This window comes from Daphnia magna, linkage group LG7 (genome assembly GCF_020631705.1).
Source record: "Daphnia magna isolate NIES linkage group LG7, ASM2063170v1.1, whole genome shotgun sequence".
NCBI lineage: Eukaryota > Metazoa > Arthropoda > Branchiopoda > Diplostraca > Daphniidae > Daphnia > Daphnia magna.
In genome coordinates, this window is record NC_059188.1 from 3,807,624 (window position 1) to 3,832,293 (window position 24,670).

The 24,670-nt window shown below is 42.2% G+C and overlaps 2 protein-coding genes and 1 long non-coding RNA gene across 3 annotated transcripts; all 3 read right to left on the reverse strand.

Annotated features, from left to right (window-relative positions):
• Nucleotides 1-1,182: 1,182 nt before the first annotated feature.
• On the reverse strand, nt 1,183-3,234 carry LOC116927518 (uncharacterized protein K02A2.6-like). The gene is made up of 2 exons (XM_032934559.2): nt 3,196-3,234; nt 1,183-2,934 (listed from the first exon to the last, which is right to left on the reverse strand). Exons 1-2 carry the CDS (start codon nt 3,232-3,234, stop codon nt 1,183-1,185), a joined length of 1,791 nt encoding a protein of 596 aa, XP_032790450.2.
• A 6,028-nt stretch (nt 3,235-9,262) lies between these two features.
• On the reverse strand, nt 9,263-23,291 carry LOC116935852. Its single transcript, XM_045176458.1, has 9 exons — nt 22,945-23,291; nt 22,270-22,888; nt 22,072-22,205; nt 21,787-22,012; nt 21,621-21,728; nt 21,068-21,118; nt 20,970-21,004; nt 10,019-10,185; nt 9,263-9,955 (listed from the first exon to the last, which is right to left on the reverse strand). Exons 1-9 carry the CDS (start codon nt 23,111-23,113, stop codon nt 9,599-9,601), a joined length of 1,866 nt encoding a protein of 621 aa, XP_045032393.1. The 5' UTR covers nt 23,114-23,291; the 3' UTR covers nt 9,263-9,598.
• LOC123474375 lies at nt 18,132-19,325 on the reverse strand. The gene is made up of 2 exons (XR_006649186.1): nt 18,366-19,325; nt 18,132-18,299 (listed from the first exon to the last, which is right to left on the reverse strand). It is a non-coding gene; the product is annotated as an uncharacterized LOC123474375 (long non-coding RNA).
• Nucleotides 23,292-24,670: the final 1,379 nt, after the last annotated feature.

Sequence of the window (24,670 nt, forward strand, 5' to 3'; positions counted from 1 at the left end):
AGAACCATCAGCAGTCGATCAATTAGCAGCCGATCAACCGGTTCCTCCCATACCAACGCGTGTCTCACCATATCCACTGCGGACACGTCAGCCTAAGCGCCAATGGGAATCACTTCAATCCCTCATAACTCAAGATGAATCCTACGAGCCGGATAGCTACACCAATGCCATGCAGTCAGCCGAGGCCCCTCTGTGGAGAGCAGCTATAAAAGAGGAGTATGATTCACTCATACTGAACAAAACCTGGTCAATTTCAAAGTTACCTCCTAGACGGACACCAATCAAGTCACGTTGGATCTTCAAGATCAAACCTGGAGTACGCGGCTCGGAACCACGCTACAAAGCCAGATTAGTGGCTAAGGGTTTTTCACAACGTTCCGGAATCGATTATGGAGAAACATTCTCACCAGTGGTGAAATATGACACGCTTCGAATAATACTATCTTTTGTTGCTGCCCAAAATTTAGAGATGTCCCAACTAGACATAAAGACTGCTTTTCTTTATGGAGAACTCGATGAAGAAATATACCTCCAACAGCCGGAAGGATTTGTCGTCCCTGGACAAGAAACTTCAGTCTGCCGTCTACAAAAATGCTTATATGGACTCAAGCAAGCATCCAGGGTATGGAACGCCACTTTTGACAGTTTCCTCAGAGAGTTTGGTTTACGCCCGAGCACTGCTGATCCCTGCCTTTATCTACGTCACCGTGAAGAAGAGTTTGTCTCTGTGGCCATCTGGGTAGACGACGGTCTAGTCTGCAGCAACAACGAATCCCTCGTCAAGGAAATCATCAATTATTTAAGCAATGTTATACTGACAAGTGTGTGTGTAAGACTGTCTATATTGAGCTCTGCATAGTGGGGATATACCATTCTGTCGGTGACGTGGCATCTAGCGGTCAGCACTAGAGACACTACAACATCTCCCCCTTTACACTTTGAATAAATACACAACGTGACACAGTTATAGGGACTGAAACAAAATTACTAATGACAAACAGAAATGCCACATCGAGTATAAACAAATACACTAGGAAACCATTCTTGATAATGAACACGCTATAGCATAAGAACTCCGATGCGGAGAAACTAGAGGTACCCGCAAACCAGATGACATACGCGTGACAAACGCGACAATAAAGACAATACAAAATAGAAAACAAAAAGAGAGACTGCAAGCTGCTACTCTTGAATGGTCGCTGGTTCCGCTCCCAAGTTTTGACCTGCTATTTGCACAACCGGATCAGGAGGACGAGCCGGACTAACGAGACGGACCGTCTGTTCTGACGAACGGGCCTGACGCTGCGCTGCCACCCTGGAACTACTACGTGAACTCGCTGGCCAAACCTTGGCCGTACGCGGCTTGCGAACAAATTGATGGCGTGCAGCCTGTGATTGAGAATCCGCCGGTGGAATCGTTGCGGAAGAAGAAGTGACCACCACCAGTGGCCCCGGCGGAACTGTTGACGGCTGATTTATAGCTGCCGGAACTGATGAAGCCGCTTGACGGTTGACAGCGAGGACAGGCGGAGTTGGTGGTGTCCAAGACAACACCGGAAGTAGATTACTAGCGGATGCAGGCGCACGATAGCCACGAACACTAGATGAGGACCCAGCCACTCCGCTACTCTGTTGACCAGCGCCGAATCTCGCTGAAGGCGAGTTGTCCAGATTGATGTCACGATGTGTGCGACGAAACGCTCGTCCGTCCATCAACCGAACCACATACGAGTCCGGCTCACTGCATACAGCCTCCACAGCACCAGCCAACCATAGACCAGAGACGAACGCTCTCACTCTTTGACCAACAAAGAGCGCCGAGCCCCGAATATCCGGACGACCCCCATGACTAAAACAGGCCGACGCTTGACGACGTTGGAGCTGGGCCCGAACAAACTCTGCAGGCACATACTGCGGGACTAGACGATTTTGTAGAAAAGGCAAGCTGCCACGAAGGTTCCGCCCCTGTAACAATACTGCTGGAGATGGGAGCTCTGATGATATTGGGGTGGACCGAATCGCTGCCAACGCCTCCCACAGAGACCGCCCGTCAGCAAACATTTTCAACAGTGTTTTTTTTACTGTTTGGATGTGGCGCTCCACTAGCCCATTAGACTGTGCATACGTTGGGCTGGAGGACACGGAACGAATAGCGCGGCTTTTGCAATACGCTCGAAATTCTTCACAATCATACTGAGAGCCGTTGTCAGACATAACAACTTCCGGAACGCCAAAATCACTAAAGATTCTTTCAACCTCAGCGATGACGGACGAAGACGAGAGAGTGCGCAAGGGCACGCATGCTGGCCATTTGCTGTACGCGTCGACCACCAGGACATAGTTGACTCCATTAAAAAGAAAGAGATCAGCCGACACCAACTGGAACGCATGCACCGGCAACGGCACTGGGCGAAGAGGCTGAGACGGATTGCGATTGCGATACGTTTGACATGTAGCACAGCTGGCCACCATGTTGCGAATATGATCGTCACAACCGGGCCAATACACGGCCGATTTTGCTCGCAGGACACATTTTACCTCTCCAAAATGGCCGTCATGAATGCCGGCCAACACCTCCTGTCGAAGCGCCACTGGAACCACCAGGCGGCTCCCGTTGAGTAGTAGACCACCAGCTTCAGACAATTGGTGGCGGACTTTCCAAAACGGCTTGACAGAAACGGGACACTGAGACTTGTGGTCAGGCCACCCACGACGAAGGACTTCCATGAGCAGGCGGAGAGTTGGATCAGCGGCCGTCGCTTCAGCAAACTTGACTCTAGTCGAATCATGAGGGATGATGAGGTCGAGAACGGCATGTACTTGCTCCTCGCAGTTTTGCGTGACGTCATCGTTGAAAAGGCTGGGCGACGGAGCCCGACTAAGAGTGTCGGCAATAAACAACTCCTTGCTTGCAACGCTCGAGAAATTCGAGCTCTACAATGTGAAAATCGGGTGCTGGCACACAAAACTGCTATCGCCACCGCACAACACAGTGGATGGCTTGCTGCCAGTTACCTTAATTTACCCATATGTAGCAAATTGATAGCCACTGGTGAATCGATCAGCGTCTATCAATGCTCCCCGAAAAATTCAACGATCACCACTGAAATCACAAGCTGTGGTCCTCAACCCAAACTCGGCGACTATACTTTAGACACTGAAGGATGGGAACTGACGCCTTACATCCCCTGTTACTGGCACAAAAATTTCGTCAACATTAACGGACGAGCACATTTCTGCAAAAAAAGTTCTTGGCATCCAATTGTCCCCGGTGTAATAATCCAAGGACATAGTTTGATCAACACTTTGCCGTATGAAATTGATAAGCTACTAGCACTAAGTTTACACTCCGCACTAACCCCCCACCCGATGAGCACTGCAGCTGCAATCGCCGAGATTATTGCTGCTGCTGAAGAAGAACATAGCATCGACCTTGAAAATCCTTTTCACATGAGCACTCTTCTTTCCTCACTCCAAAAGGAAAAGAACGTTTCCCTGTCGTCTAGGATTCTTAGTTGGTCGAGTAGTATTTGTAGTCTTCTAGGGATGGGATTTATCGGATTCATTTTCTTTAATTTTTGTGGAGTAGGTTCCCTTATTGCAAGATACATACCTTGTTGTTCTTTTCTAAGTACTTGTAACCCTTTCACTTGCTTCACCAAAACATCTGATAATGATATAGAAGTAGGCCACCCCGCGTTATTAAACCCCTCAAATCCATCCCCGCCCATTACTATTGTAAACTTACCCGCCTCTAATCAACAACCCACCCGGAATTTTTAGCCCTATCAGCCCCTTTTCTACAAGGAGAGCCTCCACGGAACAAATTCCATCGGGACGCACTAAGACAAGCGCATCGAGAAGCAGCTGTTCTGTTGAATTAATGAATGTTGTTTTCTTTGTTTTGTTTTGACTCACTTTCTATTCCGTTCCATAATTGACCTTGATTGATTGCGAGACGCAATCTTTTGGAACCGGATAGCTATGTTAAGAATTAAAACAATTTATTCTTTATTATTTTCCCTATTATTCCCTACCCTTTATTCTTACGTAACATTTATTTCTTATACGCCCCTCTTTTCTATGTGATTTCTTCCTTAGACGTCTTACAGACTGATTTACCCTTTAAACGTTTCAACTTGATTTTCTTGTAGTTTGACCTTCACGAACCCCGTATAAAATTTTTTTTTTCTATAGAAAATAGAGAGAGACACCTTTCACAATTCAGTTCCTACAGAGTTGTTCCTCAATTTTTTGTGCTACTGCAAATATACTTTCCAAGAAACGACAATGAAAAAGTAAGTTAAAATGTTAATAGCTTACAATAGGTAATACCTATATAGGTATTATACATAACTATAATACATAGAATAACTGTTTAGTTAATAACTGATAGTTATTCTATATAAATACTTCATGTACACATGTACACAATATTTCACACAATAATATTTATTGGTTTTAGATTTTTTACCTTCCACTACGCTTAGAATATTTGCTAGTCTTTCACGCTCCGACTCCAAAGAAGTAATTTTCTGGAAATGGAGATATTTTTTCAAAAGGAAAAAGAGCTATTAATTTAATAACTGTTTAACTTACCTCGTCAGAGGCTACCTTTTGCGCCAGTAAGGCTTCTTCTAGCAGCTTTACCTTGTCCTTGAGGCTAGAGTCCTCCTCTGCAAGGACCTCCGCTCTTATTTTCCACTCCTAAATAAGGGTTCACAAATTTCAAGAATAAATGTATTAAACAAATGAAAAAGAAGAAAAAGTTACCTCATTCGTGCCAGCAACAATGATCATCGGTGGCTGCTCTCACACGAACACTTTTGTCAGTGACTACCTGGGACTTATCTACGATGAGAGGCTGGGGAGACATTGAAGAATCCTCTTCCTGGGTTACTGACAAAGAGTCGTTTGTTACTGGATCCATAACCTAATAGAAATACGATAAATTAATTAAATTTAAATAACTTATGATAAGAATTCAGTAACCTTTGAAGGACTAGGTGTCTTCGACACTCGTAAATGAGGCAGATTAGTGCCTTTGCACTTTCTTTTCGGCCTTGAAGACATTGTACTTTAAATTAATATATTAAGATATGTTAGAAAAATAATATACAAATAACTTACATACACATCTATCAAATTACCTTGGATATGGAGTAAGAACACAATAAACCCCACTTGCGCAGTTTGAACTTTTGTTTGGGCCTCTTGTCTGCTGTGTATACGTATAGTGGTACACGATCGCTTTCCACGATATACCGTGGAAATCGATCCATTCCACGATAATAAGCTCCTCCCCTTTTGGGCGGGGTTAGCCATTCCTCGTTATTGTCATTATCGGGTCGAGTAATCGGGTAGCATATGGAAACACCAAATTATTTTCATTAGTATGCTAACTGTCTTACAGTAAATTGTTGGTGACTTAGTGGATACGTTTCCGTCGGCAACTCGGGAGATCCGCGTTCAAAATCTTGTTTGCGTTAATGGTTTTCAGAGCAGAACTATCTAATGAATATAATTAAATATTTCTTTGATGAGATATATTATATCAAAAATTTTGAAGAAAGTATTTACATTTGATTAATCATTATTTAATTTGAAAACAATTACACTATTTTCATGACTGTAATAATTTTATAAATAGCTATTTTATCCGAGTCTTGAACGCGGATCTTTCACGTCGCCGACGGAAACGTATCCAATGAGCAACTAACAATTCAGTAGTAGATAGCTAGCATACTGATAAAAATAATTTTGTGTTTCCATATGCTACCCGATTTTCCGACCCGATAATGACAATAACGAGTAATGGAAAGACTCTATTTTGTATTGCAAAAATTGTTCTACTTTGCCGGGGGGTAGGGGAGTCTACCGATGATACAGTCTACACTTTTTCCAGACATTTAATACCTAGGGCAAAAAAAAGTGTTGAACTGACATTACCCAACTTTCCTTATGATGATTTTGCGCTAAAACCGCCCTACCTCTCCTTAAAAAGGTAAACTATTAAAATTTTCTACCCACAGATGGTTTTTTCAAAATAAATCTGTATCGGAAGTACGAATTACGACATTTGCTGGACCTGTAATGCTGGAAAGATGCAAAATCATTTTTGTGTCTGCTTCTTCATGCGTACTACATAGTTTATCGTCCAGTTCTTTCAATACTCTACCACCAGATGTGGTAAAAATATAGCAATTTGTTTCAAAAGTAATGCGCACAGTCTTGTCCCCAATTATATCGCAAAAACATTCATCATTGAAAGATTCAACGAAAATCTTGACTAGTCCTCTTTTTAAACTATCATTCCTTAGTGCTTTAATAAAATATGATGGGCGTTTTTTATTAGGACCGGTAATTGAAAATGGCACGTCTCTATCAGAATTGCTGCGACGATCCCTTTCTATATCCTTGATGGAGGGAGTAACAAAGGTATCAAAAACAAGATCTACTCTTTTTGCCTTAGTTTGGCAGATTTTGCGTAGGACATGAAACGCAATTTTTCCAAACGTAAGAGGTAAATCAACGAACAAATGAAGAAGAAGAAAACCGTCAAAAATATGTACATCTATGGAAAAGTGATTGCACGGAAACGGTAGACGTTTTTCTAGGCAATGAAAAAGTAGAATTTTGGGAGTCTTATTCATTTCGCCATCTATGTGGCTAAAACATAAAGGGATCGGTGTAAGAGGGTACGATAAAACATGTGCCATATCTACCTTTTTCTCCAAGGCAGTTGCCAAAATTCTACCCATCAAGTCGCGTTCCATTCTCGCTTGCTGAATTTTGTCGTTGGGGCCTTTTTTCTTCAGCTTCACTACTTCCGATGAAAAGGTCATCAGCTTCTGTTTTTGAAGAGGTTTCAGAAAAGCTGCTGGGTCGTCGACGCATCTCCGAATGAAATCATCCCGCAAAGCATTCCTTTTTCCCTTACTGATAAAAGAAAGTTTTGGGTAGTCGGAGAGACTGCTTTGCCCGTGCTTAAGTTCACTAAGCTGTCCACGTTATCATCAGTAAAAGGGTTTCGCCATGACGTCACAGAATCAACCACTGATTTGAAGAGCGCACAATCTTTTTTAATACGATTGGCATGGGCCTCCCTTGATACTTCTTCTTTTCTGGTTATGCCCAAACGGCTATACAGGTGAGACACGAGTGTCATACGCAGATAATGGCTTGTATGCCAGCGTGTTCTGGCTGAGGAAGAATTCATTAACGCGGTAACACCTGTATCATTAAAAAAATATTTTAAATAAAAATTTTACATATTCATTTTAAATGAAAATTTGAAGCATCGTTACCAGATGAGGAACTTTCGGCATCCTTGTTGATCGTTTGTTCTAACGTGAGGTCGATTGGAATTCGAGAAAAAGGTTTCTTCGTTCTTCTAATGGACAAGCTGCCATTTTCAAAGTATTCGGTTATACCCGGATGTGTTTTTTCCATGTTCAGTAGATTGTCGTGGTATCGAATAAGCCATCGCGCGTAATTGTGATGATTAAAAACAAAAAATAAGCTTGCGATATCCGGCAGCAAGTATATGAAGAGTTTTTAGTCGCCAGTTCTAATGGCTCTAACAAACTGATGGTAATAAAGCTCAATAAACTGTATGTAGGTCATCCAGATGATCGAATTTGGGGCTTTATTCGTACTGAATGCTGTAGGTCACTGAAATGACCTTTTTTTCCAATTCTTCCACCTGTCGTTTTGACATATTTAGAGTCTCGACCACTGCAGACGCAGACGTGGGGGATACATTCAACTGCGATAAGTAGGAAATTTTTTGCATCGGAAGATAGGGCCAGGCATCTTTCACGAAAGTTGCATTCCATCCTATCTACATTGGAATACCTTTCACACCAAGGGCTACAGATGTCATCCAAATAAAGTCCAACAATTTTCCACGTTGAAAGGCTGTAGGAGTTTCTTTTCTTCTTGGGTCGTCAACAACAGTCATATTTTCTCGCACTAACCGTGGTTTTTTGTGATACGGTTCGATAACTTGTGGAGCTTCAATATAAGCACGTCTCCGGTGGACTGATTGACGTTCGGTGGTTCCTGCTGATGTAACAGATTGATTTTCTTTTGCTGCTTCATGCTGATCTCCATCAGGGTTCGGGGAAAGACTCTCCACCTCATCTTGATAGACGATCCCGACCGTATCATGCAGGGTATCTTTACCAGTTAGGGTCTCAACATAACAATCGTAATTATCGTATGCGACTCCTGTATTGTTTGTTAAGTCTTTATTAAGTTAGCTTTCAATTTTAGGAAAACACAGAATACATACCGGTGTGAAGGTGACTTTGTCTTAGTAGTCCATACGGTAGGAGTGTAGATGACTCTGAAGCAGTGTATGTTAACTCCGTTTCAAGTTCTTCGGCTACATGGTAACTTACACAATGTCCAAACTTGTTCAGAATTTCGATTGCTTTCCTGCTGCCAGGTACAGATTTCATCACCAAGGCTAGAAGCATTTGTTTTGACGGTTTGCTTCTCCCATTCGTAACTGAAAAAATTGTTTCTTCAGCGAGAGATTGAATTCGGATTGTTTTGCGTTCACAAATTGTTGTTCGATTGGTGTTGGGTCCATTGACAAGGCATTCAAAGAACTCCTGCAAAAGTGGGGGTATTTCAACTTCGCCTTCAATAATGTCATTTTCCATCAGTTTGCTGGGAATGGGTTTTCTCGTCTGTTTCAAAATAATATTTCGAAGAATAAACGCGGAATCTCGAATCTGTATAGAAAATAATAGAAACGGGTTAATCGTGCCACGACTGTCTTTAAGAAAGACTAGCATCTATCTATATAAATTTATTACCTTATGTGGAATTTTCTTTACCGGTGTCCACCCGTTTCGGCACTTTTTTCGGCACTTTCAATTTTGGCGTTTTCGGCACCCATATAAAACCCTTGGTCCCCCTTGTATTTAAAATCTTCTCGTTTATTAAAAAATCTTTCCGTCTCGGCAATAATATTATCCGTTTCGGCACCAATTGTGTCTCTTTCGGCACCAACTGTGTCCGTTTCGGCACCAAGAAAAATTATGTTGCAAGTCATATAGGGATGCCAGACATTCAGGCCAGTGGCCTGAAAATTTTCGGTACTTTACAGGCCTGTCGACTTTACACTTTGTTCAGGCCACTAGTGGCGCTAGCTGTATGGGTTCTGGAAGTCAGCGCCACCACTACCACTCGACTTATGCTTATGCTGTCTGTCGTGAAATTGTCAGTTGCATGGTCGCGTAGTAACAGAGCGGAGCTCTTGATTTTTTTTTCTTTTTTTATTGGCGTGGTGTTTGCTGATATTTCTTCAAATTGGATTTCATTTGTGAGCTTTATTTTATTTGTGAGTACTTGTTGTATTTATTATTTGAACAACTCTGGAATGTTGAATTTTTTTTGGTGAACACCCGAACCGGTGGCACGGTTCGGGGTAGTGTTCACTATGGAATGTGTAATTTTTTTCGGTAAACACCCGAACCGATTTGGGTTTGGTGAAATTTTTGAATATTTTTTGGTGAACACAGTGTTCTCTTTGTATTTCTTTTTTTTGAGCCATCCAATACAATTTTGTTCATACACTTAATTTCTATTCTGTCTCTAACTCAAAGAGACGAGCATCGTTCGCCGTTTTTGCATATTTAATTGCGTTGAACTTTGTGTAAATATCTGCACATTGTTCTAAAAGTTCTGCGGTCGTTATCTTTTGTTTGGAATAGTCGTTCCACAAACCAAACAGTTTTAAATTTAATTCTTTGAAAGTTTTTCGCTGTCTTCTCAGTTGTTGACCCTGTTCAAGCATCTTTGTGTATATATCAACCTGTATAGCCTCCTCGTAGAGAACTTCGATGAGAATATACAGGTTGAGGCCTTTACTGCTAATGCTAAATCCAGCGTGATTTGCTAGATGTGTGTGCCAGCCTTCAACGTCATTAGTGGTTCTCACCTAAAGCATGTTAGAGTGAATGTAATCATTTGAATGTTTTAAATTATATTTTTCTTTTAATACCTCTTGCATGAAGACCGACCAAACTTTGGGAGGCCAAAGCAAGCTGTCGATCCAGGTATTTTCCATGTAGTTGTACAGTTTTCGAATCATAGTTCGGTTCTCCCTGTTTTCAATTTCCCAGACAGCTGATCTTAAATTTGCAAAGGCAGTAGGGATTTTGCCATGCCCTAGTAGAACAAGATATCTCACTCCTATCTTTAAGATATATATATGTCTAGCCGATGTATTTAGTTCTCTAAGATATCTATTGTATATCAAAAAGTCATATCAATTTTATATGTCTTTATAGATATCTACCAGCTAACTGCTAGTGTTACTAACGCTCACGTGCAGTGGAGACGTTGTAACAGAAAAGATGTGGAATGAAGGATGAAAAAAAATGAAGATGAAAAACATGACTTGAGGGAAAACGCACGGCTTTATTCTTTGTTGAAAAAAGGGAGAACAAAGAGAGAGAGAGAAAATTGGGAACTTAAAATTTAGACTGGATTACGGGGGAGGTAAACGAAAGATCCTCGTTCACGACCGTTACGGTATACTCTACTGAAAAACACACACTGAACAAAGGGGGCAAGGGCCACTTCCAACATAAACACAAAACGAAGGCCACCCACAATCCTGCCCGTGAGGGCAGCACTGTAAGTGACAGCGGGCCCACCTGTCCACAGGTACTAAAATAAACACACAAAAAAAATAACAAAACAACAAAAAAAAAACAACAAAGCTCGCCACGTTTAGAATCCACGGCTACGTTTATTCAGGGAGGATTCCCTGATACACCCGCCTTGGTGCGCAGAGAATTTGGTGGTGGTCGTTGGTCCCGCACATGGCACAGAAGCGCGGGTGGGGACAATCGGCCAACTTCAAATGACCAGCGACGGACAGCGGGAGAAAACAGCCAAAACATCGGTGCTGTGCGAACAGCAGCTCCATCCGCTCCCGGTTAGTCAGCAGCATGAAGCCATCACACTCCCTGATCTTGCGGCCGCAGGACACCATGCCCGGCTGATTGAGGTGGGTCCTTAGGAAGCACACGATCGTCTGGGTGTGAAGGGCGCGACAAACTATGGGGCGTTCGGCTGGACTTCGGCTGCTTTCTTCTTTTCCTTTAACAGGGATCCAACAAAGCTGTTAAGGATGGTTTCCCGTTCGGACATGAAGTGGACGTGCACGTTCTTTATGTCCTTGGAGTTTTCTTCGAGTTCCTGGTCGAGTTGAACGATGGCCTTTTGGTGGGCCAAAAACCACGTCAATAGCCGACGTTCGGGTCCTCAATAGGTCTTGTCGACGAAGATTAAGATTGGCCGCACACTCCTCTTCACGTTCACGAGAAATTTTTAACTTTCTTTTGACGGATGAGACGGATGGGCACAGATTTTCAGCCATAGTGAACGTCGACGGCGAGATATAATTCACGTGTAGCACACACCAAAGTCAAAGGGTAAACTGTCCCCTGCTGTTCGTAAGGGACTAAACAGTTTCCCTAAGCGGTCACGGGTTAAACAGTAGGCGACCTAATTTTGCATTGACCCTTTGAACTAAGTATAGGTGGCGTTGCGATCGGAAATTTTACAATGCGGTTTTGGGGTTCACATTTTTTACATTGTTACATATGACTATATAAACCAGTTTTGAATTTTACATTTTGACATTTGACATTTTACAATTTTACCATTTTACAATTTATACCACTTTTTTTTTTACTTTCATACAAGGATTGACTATTTACATTGCATTTTGACCGAACGATCTCGATTTTAACTCAGATGACCCAATTTTTTCACTTTCTACGTAAACGTCCTGCTCTTTGGCCGTAGCCATAACACAGAGCTTAGTCACTGGACGAATACAGGGGTTTTTGTGGTTAATGATTTGCACTTTTACCACTCGTACAACGTTATCAGAGTCACTGGGGAGAACCTCTATCACTTTTCCCAACGGCCACTGTCCACGTAGAGTATTCGGCTCAATGACGAGTACTAGGTCTCCGACGGTAACGTTTGGCCGATTTTCCGACCATTTTCTCCTTTCCGTCAGGTGTGGAACGTATTCACGAAGCCATCTGTTCCAAAAATGTTGTATGATGGCCTGGCTTTGAAGGAATTGTTTTGCTGTGACGTCCATGTTCTCAACATCTCCCAACTTTAGCGGCACGTAGGGACGGGCTCCTCCATGAAGAAAGTGATTCGGCGTTAACGGATCGGGATCTTCTGGATCCATGCTGAGGTGGGTTAGTGGCCGAGCGTTCAAAAGGGCTGCTACTTCTGCGATCACCGTTCTTAGGACCCGATCGGTGACTAAACGATTCCCGACGCTGACCTTCATGGCTCGCTTGCACGATTGCACGAGCCTTTCCCAAACTCCACTGAAATGGGGTCCGTGAGGAGGAGAGAAATGCCACTCTATTTGTTGGCATGCCATCTTCGACTGCAACTCCTGGTGTTGTTTGACTAACTCCGTTAGAGCTTGTCGGAGTTCTTGTTCCCCAGCTACGAGATTAGTTCCGTTGTCACTGTAAACAACGTTCGGCTTTCCACGTAAACTCACGAACCGAGTGAAACATAGCATGAATTCTTCGAGACTGAGGCCGTCGGAGACTTCTAGGTGAACGGCTCTAGTTGTTAGGCACGTAAACAGGCATACCCAACGTTTCTCGTGTCTACATCCTCTTCCACCGACTCGTACCGTTAGAGGGCCGAAGTAATCGATTCCCGTATATGCGAAAGGTGGAAGATAGGGAGTAAGCCTGTGAGCTGGTAACGATGCCATGAGTGGTGGAATGGGTTTTGATGATCTCCGCTTGCAAGGCCAGCAGGTGTTGACAACCGATTTGATTACGTTACGTCCAGAGATTATCCAGTAACGTGTACGTAAACGCGCCAGCAATCTTCCAGATTTAATGTGGAGATTCCGTTTGTGATGATCCCATACAATCCGCTGCGTCAGGAGTTGATCGGCTGGAAGCAGGATGGGATGCTTTGTGGAATAATCAACTGGAGCCTGAAGTATACGTCCGCCTACACGTAGCTGACCTGTTTCATCCAGGAAAGGGCTAAACGTGCGTAGTTTTGACTTCAGAGGCAACTCCAAGCTCTTTTTCAAGGCGTAGATTTCTTCCGCAAATGCCAGTCCTTGGGTACGTTTGACACAAAGCGTGAGGGCCGTCACCATTTCTTCGGCCGTCAACTCCCCCACGGTTGGATTGTAAATTCCCATCTTAGCTCTGGCGTTGGTCGCGAACCTTCTGCACCAAGCGATAACTCTTTGGATCTTGAGTAAACTGGAATACCTTCTTACACAGTCATCAATCGGGTGATTTTCGTCCTCCATTTTGACTGTGAAGACTCGAATTACGTTAACGTCCCTTTCCTCCGGCTCTGCGATCTCTTCCCAAATATCCCACTCCGACGGATCGAGTTTCAGGAACGATGGACCCTCGTGGAATTTCACCAACTCCTCGACGTTTTTCGGGTCAATGCCACGACTACACAGGTCCGCTGGATTGTTAATTCCGGAAACGTGACGCCATTGTCTTCGGTTCGTGTTCCGGAGGATTCTGCCAATCCGATTGTTCACGAAGGTTTCAAATCGGCAAGTGCGAGAATGGATCCAACGTAAGACGGTTTGAGAGTCGGTGTGGAAGGTAACTTCACGTAAATCGATTTCGAGCTCCCGACAGATTACTAGGGCGATATTTAAGCCTTCTACAGCAGCCTGCAACTCTAATCTTGGGATCGTGAGTCCTTTTACTGGTGTTACGTGGGTTTTAGCCATGACAAAGGATACGTTGATCGGCTGGTCTTCGAAGATGAAACGGAAGTACGCCACAGCTCCAAATCCTTTTGTGCTTGCATCCGTAAATACATGCAGGTGCTGCTGCGTCCAACGTCCACGTTGATGCCGGAAACATCTTGGTACTGTTAACAACTCCAGGTTATCCAGATGCTCGTACCAGTAGTGAAAGCGTTGGCCTAATTCTTCGGGGATAGGGTCATCCCAGCCGATCCTTTTCTCGTACGTCCATATATCTTGCAAAAGTGACTTCATTAAGAAAACAACAGGAGCGACGAGTCCCAACGGGTCGTAGACACTGGAGATTATACTGAGGAAATTCCTTTTGGTGAGAACGTCATGGCTTTGCTGCTTCCGTATCTTGAACGTCAGCATATCCGTTTCTCCGTTCCACATCACTCCAAGTGTTCGCTCGATGGGCAACTTCTCCAAATCAAGGTCCAGTGTTGGTGAAGCCAAACCGAATTCACGTAGAGCCGATATAACCTTCCTTGATGAGGACGTCCACTTCGTTAGATTGAAACCGCCTAGTTGTAAGAGTTTCTTCATCTGGCGGGCCCTTTTTACTGCCCCGTCTTCGGAATCAAAGGAATTGAGGTAGTTGTCAACGTAAAAGTTTCTTCGAACGCTCTCTGCTGCCTCCGGGTACTGGTCGCGATGATCGTCTGCAGTCCGATTTAGGGCAAAAATACAGGTCGTTGGGGAAGATACCGATCCAAAGACGTGGACTGTCATTTGGTACGTTAACGGTGCTTGATTACTGCCATGCGTTCGATAGACAAACCGATAGGCCACCTGGTCTTCTACTGGGACCTTCACAAAACATCTTCTCGATATCTGCGCCAACTGGTACCAGGTTCCTTCGGAAGCTTAGTAGGACACCGAGTAGGCTAACGAGAAGATTGGGTCCACGTAACAGGTTCTGGTTGATCGACGTTCCCCCATACTCGGCGGCTCCGTCGAATACAACTCGAACTTTGGTCGTAGAGCTGGATGGGCTTACGACGCCGTGGTGCGGTAAATACCACGTTCTACTTGACTCCTTCCGCAACTCTTCGGTCGTGAGGAGTCTGGCGTGATCCAGGCCGATGTACTCCTTAACAACTGCATCATACTTCTGGGCGAAGTCAACATCTCGTTGAAATCGCCTCTCCAGAGAATAAAGTCTCTTCAATGCAGTTGCCCGATTGTCCGGAAGGTTTACGTTGTCGGTTTTCCACATAAGGCCGACTTGATACCGGTTACCAACATTCTTTACTGTTGACTCGAGGATACGTTGCCCACGTAGATTGTCTTCGGAGAGAACAGGCTGCTCCATGTCTACGTCTTTCGCCTCCAGCTGCCAGAATTTGTTAACTAACTCGTTGAGGTCTTCGGGACGTTCATCTGCTACTATATGGGCGATGAACGGACGCCCATCTTGTGGCGGGCCCGTTTGACCACCCAGGCACCAACCAAACGGTGTTTTGAAGGCGATAGGCCCAATTGTTCCAGCCGGCGGCTTGACGGAATCTACGTGATCGTGGGCTTCTGCTACGTCAATTCCAATTAATACTCCAACGTCTTCGGGTTGTATGTTCGGGACATCAAGACCGCGTAGGTGTGTCCAGGACTCCATTTGACGAGGGTTGATTGGAGGATTTGGCGTCACCTTCGAATTGTCGACGGCGTAGGCGTGTTTAACTTCAAACCGGCTTGTTCCGTCAGAGGACGAGAGGGAGAAATCCACAACGGCAGCTTGGACGTTTGATGTGGCTCCATCATAAGAGACAACGTTGATACGTTTATGCTGACCAACGAGTCCCAACCTTTTTACTAAATCTCTCCTGATCAGTGTGGTGTCACTTCCGGTATCCAGGAATCCGAAAGTGTCGACCCATCTTGTACCGACGCTAATACGAACGGGTACAATCTTGAAACGTACACGTCGCTTTACCGGTTCCTTCTGGGTTAGTGTCCCAAGGAATGCAGTCGATGTAGACGCTGATGGAGACGTTGGATCCGATAGTTTCCTCCGTGGGATGAACTCAGACCCGTGAAGCAATGGATGGTGTCTTGATCCAGTGCATCGACCCATGGTACATTTGATGTCCCTGGGACACTCCTTGCGTTCATGTTTGCCGGTTAGGCATAGTAGACACCTCCCGGACTTAAGCACGACTTCAGCCCTTTTCGTGGGCGTGGAAGACATAAACAGGCTACAGCTGGCCAAGTTGTGAGCCCTGCCGTTACAAGCTAGGCACCTCCATTGGTCAGTCTTTTCGGTCGCTTTCTCCTCCGTCTTCAGTTGTTTTCCCTTGGGAGCAGCCTCCGGAGGTGATGACGCCGTTGATTTAGAGCCCTCTTCTGTCGAAACGTGTCCAATGGTCGACGTGTGAGCAGCGTTCTGTATCTTGACAGGCTTCTTCTCATCAAACCGTACTTTGGACGTCGACGTAGGCAAGGACTCAAATACGTTTTTACCATGTTGCTTACTCATGGATTTTACTGTTACCCAGTCGTCCAGGTCCAGAACGTTCAGCTCTGCACCTGTTCTCTTTCGTTTTTCATTCCACTTCTCTTTAAGGTACGTCATCAGCTTTGCTTCCATGGCCATCAGAGTAGTACGGCTATGAAGCTAATGGGCATATCTTGATTGTGAGAGCGTCACCACTGCTCCATGCAACCGGTTTGCAAAAGTCTTGAGGCTCGCCGCATCTTGGCTCTTCAAAGGTGGAATCTGCAGCAGGTCGTCAAGGTACGTTTGATCCATGACTTCGGTGCGGCCGTAAACTGCATCGAGTCGTTCCCACACCACGGAGTACATAGCCTCATCGGCGAGGCACTCGCCGATCTCATTCCGGACCTCCTTCGACAGCAGCTCTTCCAACATGAACAGTAGGGCAGGAGAACCGTTGTATTCTTGTTCGTATGAGGCTCGAAATTTAGCCTTAAACCGGGCGTAGTTCTTCGGATTTCCATCAAACGGCTGGATCGTGAAGGTCGGAGTACGTGGACGACTACAGCAGCCGCCATGAGGATGGTTGGCAGGGCCAGCGGCAGGTGGAGGTTCAGGGGTCGTGTCCGAAGACGTATCGTCCCCAGGGGGGTCCCGAACATTTGACGCTGAACGAGTAGACCTCTTCTGTGATAGCGTGGTGCTAACTGTGACGTCTGAAGCTGTCGTACCAATAGAGCTGGCTGAGTGACGTGACGACGTGGCATACCTAATGGCGAAGTTGAGGATTTCCACGTGGTCGGTGTCGAATTGTACCTCCCATTTTTCACATGCTTGACGTTGTGGATCCGTAATATCGGGCAAGCTCTCCATATACGTGTGGTAAAGATCTTTGACGTCTTCGTAGATACGAATTAATTCGTCTCGCCATGCTGCAACTTGCAACTTCTTGAGTCTGATGGCTCCCATCTTGTGATCTGCCACTGCTTTTCTGAGCTGATTCGTTAACTTCGTGTGGGCCGCCTTCCTTCTCCCACGTTTCTGCTTGAGATCTTTGTCTGGGAGGAGGGGGCCTTCATTCTTCATTGCTTCTGGCTTCATTTCGTCTTCTATAGAGATATTGCCGCCCGACTCAATACTCTCGGCTTTTGCTACGGCTTCACTCATGACGTAGAAACGTTCAAAGACAAGGAAGTAGTCACACGTAAACGGATGTCGATGATTCACGTAGATACAGCGACGATACAGTCAGATACGTAAAGGCGTGGTAGACCGGGTTTTGCCTTCAGGATGGCGTGGACGTGTGTCAAAGTCTTACAAAGGGGAATACCGTATACAATAATACAATTTTACTGAATCTAACAAGTTTTACTAGGGATAACAAGAGAAATGCACGTGTTCATTAAATCCCGGGTTTCGGCACCATTTGTTAGTAATGCTCACTTGCAGTGGAGACGTTGTAACAGAAAAGATGTGGAATGAAGGATGAAAAATAATGAAGATGAAAAATATGACTTGAGGGAAAACGCACGGCTTTATTCTTTGTTGAAAAAAGGGAGAACAAAGAGAGAGAGAGAAAATTGGGAACTTAAAATTTAGACTGGATTACGGGGGAGGTAAACGAGAGATCCTCGTTCACGACCGTTACGGTATACTCTACTGAAAAACACACACTGAACAAAGGGGGCAAGGGCCACTTCCAACATAAACACAAAACGAAGGCCCTTGCCACCTACAATCCTGCCCGTGAGGGCAGCACTGTAAGTGACAGCAAGATATATTATGAGATATTTAATAAACCCTCATACTTTCTATCGCAACATAGTTTTATTTGAAGTAAACCCTTGTATTAATATCTAAGAGAAATAATTTTTACAGAAAATATATGTTTTAATTATTACTGTATTGAAAACACAGAAGAAAATTTTTAAACAAAATTTGATGTGAAATAACAGCTGGAATTCTTCTGCGCATCCCCCAAGCGATGGTTGATATAATAGGCAACAGCAGCAAACATTACATCATGTTAGGATGTAAATAGAACTGCTCAACCTGTAAATATAGATAAATAATATTGAGGAACACAAAGTTTTGTAATCAAAAGAATAAAAAACTAACCTGATTCGATGAATTACTGAATGTTTACATCAAAATTCATCAGTCTTACAATGCCAAAACTTGGAGTGGGAGGAGCTTTATGAATGATTGGAAGTTTAATAGCTTTAAAACAAATTGAATTAAGTGGCAAAAACTCAAGATCTGTTGACAATGTGTCAAAAATTTGTGTTCCAACGGTTTTTGAATCCAACCCGTTGAAATCGAGAAAATTTTCGTACACCAAGAATTTGTTTCCGAGAATCACAGTTTCCCCATTTGTTAGTTTCACGAAATTTTTAATCAAGACAACGGTGTCATCTTGTATGACGACGCAATTATTGGGGCTTCTTGTGCTTAGTCTTAATTTATGAAAATATGCTTTCTCGTATTGCATCCCATGCAGCCATGGAAGCATCGGACCTTTGAAATGCTCATCAATGAGCTTAATTAAATCAGGATTCCGTAGTAAAGTACGTTCAACAGAGGGATTATTGCGTGCTTCCATTATCCGATTCACAAGCTGTTCCAAAGGCTTGGCACTTTTTTTCACCAAATTCTTAAGTTTACCCAGGTGATTTTCGAAAACAAAACAACTGAAATTTTCAAGAGCGCCCAATCGGCGACATTCCTCCGACAAATGACAAAGATTATGAACATTATAAGTAATGAATTTGAATTGATTTTGATTGATTTTGATTGATTGATTGATTTTTTTTGATTTTTTTTTATTGATTTTGAAATGATTTGATTGAAATGAAAATGCAATCACAAGACAATATACACTACATCTGGGAGCCTGTTTTTTAAGATTAGAGGTAATACATATAACAACGGTATCCGGAATTCCGTTGCCTTGAAACGCGACAGTTCGTCTAATGTTCTGGTTTTCCTACAGAATTCTACTGGAATTAGTTCTTTGATAGAAACTAGCAAGCGAGATATTTCGTTAATGAGGTTGGAAGACATTCTGATTTTCATGCTTCTTCTATGGAACGCCGTTTGTAGCAGCGAAACAGACACCCCTTTTTTTCTTTCGCACCCCTCTTTGTTTCGTTGTCTGCTTTAGTCGTCTGCTAACCGTTGCCAGGTAATCCTCCCGCAGCGTTTATTTTTTTGAATTCAAGTTATTAAATCCACTTTATAATTAGATATTTATTACTTCTATTTAATTTTAATATTTTTTCGCATTTATTAGTATCTCCCTTTTACTTAATTTTCATATATTTGTGAACAAAACAACACCAGCCCACACAGCTGACTGCTCAGGGCTCACAACAGTCGGAAGCCATTCACCGAGCCAATCACGTGCTCATTGTAATTATCAGAAGGAGCATGCAGTTTTAATTGCGTAAAACTTTGATTTAACTTTATTTTTGTAAATGTCATGTGAATTGGAATCATTAATTTTCAATTAGGAATACGAAGTCTTCCTATCCTAGAAGTAAAATGAGCTGGAAGAAAGATACTTTAGTTCGTATGGTGATCAAGTTACCCATATTTTGTAATCCTTAACCATATTTTTTTAGATGCTGGAAGTAGTTCCGGCACTTCTACATCCCGAGATTCTTCGTCTTATTATGCTACGGATTCTCCATCGTCTCTTCCCATTCCAAAGAAAGTTAATCACGACAAAGAGAAATACTTCTCTGACCTTGCCAAGTTTAATGAAAAGTTGTCTATGATCGATAAAAAAATTAATCCAGTTGACGAATGCATTGAGGAAATAGATGAAGGCATTGCTTCTCTTCCATTAAAAAACTTAGAAGAATTGGAAGCATTCGAAAAAATACTGAAAAAAGATGAAAATCTTAAGAAGCTAGTAAGTTTTCAATAATTTATATATTTCATTTAGTATGTTAAACTCCTCTTTCATTCATGAATAGATAGTCCGAAAAATCCGTCTTTTAGGAAAAAAGAATTCCAAAAATTCTGAAGGCGACTATGTACAAAGAGCGTGGAGAACAGTATTTGAAGATTCACTCTCTAAGGATGTAAATTGGCTTGGGAGACGTGATAAGAGAGTAAACGGCGGAATGGGAAAAAAAGGAATCCACTCTTGTCGTATAACGGAATTAGTAAGAGGTAACCATTTTATATACAGAAGAGATATAAGTAAAGAGTAAAATAAGTAGTTAAATAAAAATATTTTATAAGTTGGAATCATCTCCAATTCAAAGTTTAAAGATCTGGAAAAAGAAGTGTTCGTCGCTGAAACCAAATCGTATCTTCATAATGCAAAAGGGCGTTTTGTGGCAGAACAAGCGAAACTTGCAGTGGAAGACAACAGCAGCGATTCTAATTAATAATAAGACTTGAATGTCTTCCTGTCACAGTTTGTAACTTGTGTTTCTTTGCCGATTGTAATTCGGATTTTAAAGATAAACTGTCTTTAAAAAATGTATTCTTTTTTGTGTATTTACTATTTATTTTAGAGCGATAAGTTCCCTATACAGTTATCTAGAAAGTGGCTTTTAGGATATTCGTAAGATATATAAACAAGATATCTCCACCCCATGACATTTAGCTAGTACAAAGCTAGTACAAAGATAGTAGAAAGATATCTAAGATGTATTTGCCATAGATGTATCGCTATCTTTAAGATTGTGTGAAGATATCTTGTTCTACTAGGGTGTGGGAGGAGATGGAGAGACATCATTTTCCTGCAATAGTTAGTAAATACATCTGTTAAGTTCCACAATAAATATAAAAATATTCACTCTCACTTGCAAATCCCACGAATTAGCATGTCTGTACGATATGCTTTTATTAAACCTATAATATTCATTAATATATTTCAAAATTTTACTTATTAATTTGTCTGTCATATTTTACCCAATGATTTTATGCGGCGAAAAATACACTGGGTCCAATGGAAGCCACATCCAAATATTTTAACACCAATACCAAACTATTTTTCAATAGCCAGCCACACTGACTTCTCAAAATCAACGACACATTCTTTCATGGCGTAACTGTACAAATAAATAATGTCTCGTAATTACTACATTCATAGTCATAAAAAATGTATAGTTATACCTGTTACCGAGAATTACAGTTTTTATGTGTTTCAGCACACGTATGTAGTCCTTTTGAGTCCTACTAGATATGAGGACAAAACATTATGGAACCATTTTCTTTTCGTTTCCATATCGAATGAAAGCGTGTATCGTCCACATCTGCATAAATAGTTTTTTGATGATGCTAAATGTTCCATCCATGTACCATCTTTTAGCATTTTCTAATAGCCGCGCCTGTTTGTTAGTGAAACAGACTATGTGTCTGCGCTTAGCGGTTACTACGTCATGAAGGTTTAGCCCATCCGGAATTCCATCGTCCTCAAATGAAAAATCCAGTGTTTTTGGATTTTTTGGACGAGTCTTCGCTCTAAACAAAGATTTGAATTTTTTAAATAAATACTTAGGCAAGAAATGTGTAAAAATACCTAGCCTTGTTGATTGATTTACAGACTTGTGTTCTATTCACAAGTTTCATTCTCCTATTTGATGCAAAGTGCTTAGCGATGATGGGGTCGGTAATGGCCTTAGCAGATTTCCCCTTATTTTTCAATCCTTCACGCTTAGCGTCCCTGTAAATGACTAGCGACTCATATATATTTTCTTGTTTTGGGCAGGAAGTAATGTGCACTCCTCGCTGGATGATTGCATTGCCTGAAATCAGAATAAGCATTATATAATACAAGAAATCTTTAAAAAGACGATGTATGTACCTGATTGCAAAACTGTGCATTTGCAAGGATTCTGCTGTGGTCGATGATTACACCGATAAAGAATACCATTACTCAGCACCTTCCAGACACCAAACTTGTATCTATGTTTGCGGTCAACAAGGATATTACTTAACCTAGATTTAAAAATATCACGTTAGAAAAAAAAAACGTAAAAGAACAATGAATAGTATGTCTTACTTCTTTCCTGCTTTAAATACAAGTTTCCAGCGCATGTGTGTAGCCCGCTGACGTTTACGTTGCTGAGAAGACCCCTCAGTCACAGGAGCGAGTGTTTCTTCGCCTAATGATAGATCACTCTTGGTAATATCTGCGTTTGATTCTTCGCTTTGACTCCTTGACAAAGATTGCCTCTCGGCTGAATGATTATGGGCTCGACGACGTTCCTCCCAACGACGTCCTGGAGAAGGCGTTCCTATCGCGCGACGACAACGCCGACGACTTCGTGTGGGTGGGGTACTTGGCTCACTCTCTTCTTCACTCTCTCTTTCACTCTTCTTGCTATTTCCTTCATTCTCTTCTTCACTCTCTCTTTCACTCTTCTCGCTATTTCCTTCATTCTCTTCTTCACTTCCTCTTATATCACTTTGCTCACTCTCTTCTTCGATTTCTCTTTCACTCTCCACGCTATTTCTTTCATTCTCTTCTTCACTTACATCTTCACTTTCATCATCCGGTGTAGGTATGATATTAGGTTCTTCAACCATTACAGGGATAGATCCCCTTGATGAATGTTGTTGAGCGGCTTCCAGGTATTGAGCGGCTTCCTCTGGTGTCAGTTCATTTAAAGTTAATGAACCTAAGCCAAATTTGATTTTAACAAAACGAATCAACAATGTAACAAAATTCTATTACCTGTTTGACCTTGGATTGTCAATGCATTTGGCCGAATCAGTTGATTAGGAACAGCCAGACCACGTCCACCACGTCTACCTCTGCCTCGCACAACCCACCCAGAATCACCACTAACCTCATAATCTGCCAACCGGCTGGGCTGTTTCCTCGATCTAGTGGGTCTTTCCATGATATACTTAATAAATTTCAAATAAACTTTAATAAACTTGCTAACAAAGCGTCTAAGAACAAAGTGAGCAAAATTTCACAATATATTATAACACGACACCTAGTGGAATTTATTGTTTACGAATTTTGGGGGCGGTGCCGAAACAGACAAAAATAGTGCCGAAACGGACAAAAGTGGCTAAGAAAACATACATTGTAATACCAATACTTAGGACCACCTCTGGTGGCGGTGCCGAAAAAGACAATCGCAGTGCCGAAACGGAAAAAATTGGTGCCGAAAACACCAAAATTCAAAGTGCCGAAAAAAGTGCCGAAACGGGTGGCAACCTCTTTACCACGCCAAATTTTGTACTTAAAACTTCGTCCATCTAAACTGTAGACTTAAACACAATTTTACCGACTCCGATTGTTGGGTGAATAAAAGTCTTGATTTTGTCTCCGAAATGCATCACAATTTTCTGTTCCAATACACTTCGCTTCCTTTTTTCTAGATCAATATCGGTATCAGAAAGACCTAGCCCATCTAGTGCAGAGAAATATTAACTTAAGAGGTCTGACATGCGTTGAACATCTCCAAAGTAAAGGATCTTCGTTTCTATAAAAGAAATTGTTGCTTGAAATGCCCTTTCACAATTTTTTTTTTCTGCCATGCAGAGTTTTCTTTTTCATTGTTTTGTTTAATGGCAGATTTGGCTCGATACTCATATTCCTTGCGACAGTTCTTATGATATTTGGTCTCCTTGGCAATAAAATCTCTTATTGCACTGATTTTGCCCAACAAAGTGGTATCATTCAGCAATTTAGCTTCTTCTTCGATTGTGTGTTGAATATTTTGCTTTTGGCATGTATAAAATTCGTCTCTTACTTTTGATTTCAAGAGTTTTCTTACTTTTCCACAGAATAAACAATTTCTGTCAAAAATGTGTTTGGTTGCGTGACGTTTCTCACTAAAACGCATCGAACGTACTCCACGATATTCTGAAAAGAAAAAAATTGACACATTAGGTACACAACACATTCAAAAGCTCATTACATAACAATTTTCCTATAATTGTTTCATGTTACCAGACTCGAGTGATGGTGCTGGTGGTGTATCTGCTTCTTGAACTTGAGATTTCAATTGTTTTTCCAACTCACTTGATTTCAGTTTAGCATTTTTAATTTCCTCTTGCGAGACTGATGTATATTTTGAATAACACTTTGCATGATAGCCAGCAGGGTCACTCAAACAAGTGGGAAGTTTTACTTGAGTAAATTTGGACTCACGACGAAAACGAAAGACAATTTCTGCATCCTTGCATTTTTCTAAGATTGATTCCGTAAACAATATGATTTTGTCTTTATTGTTTACCTTCTTATCCACATGTAAAACACAAACAAGCTTCTCACTTGCAATAAATGAACTCATTTCTTTAATGCACTTTAATTTGTAGGCTCAGTTACATCTCACATAAATAATCCTGAATAAACAAAACAACAGACGTTTACACGTAACTGTGTTGCCAATTATAATAAATTATAAAAGGAACAAAAATGCTATTAATAATTGTTTATTAAA

Bases quoted from the DNA above. Each gene is read 5' to 3' on its own strand.
- LOC116935852 (XM_045176458.1), bottom strand. From the start codon at position 23,113: ATGGAAAGACCCACTAGATCGAGGAAACAGCCCAGCCGGTTGGCAGAT. The intron at 21,729-21,786 runs GTATTTTTACAC...ATCTTTGTTTAG, and splicing joins AAATCAATCAACAAGGCTAG to AGCGAAGACTCGTCCAAAAA. The intron at 21,119-21,620 runs CATAGTCTGTTT...AATGAATATTAT, and splicing joins GTAACCGCTAAGCGCAGACA to AGGTTTAATAAAAGCATATC.
- LOC116927518 (XM_032934559.2), bottom strand. From the start codon at position 3,234: ATGTGCTCGTCCGTTAATGTTGACGAAATTTTTGTGCCA. The intron at 2,935-3,195 runs GTAACAGGGGAT...TTCACATTGTAG, and splicing joins TTGACGAAATTTTTGTGCCA to AGCTCGAATTTCTCGAGCGT.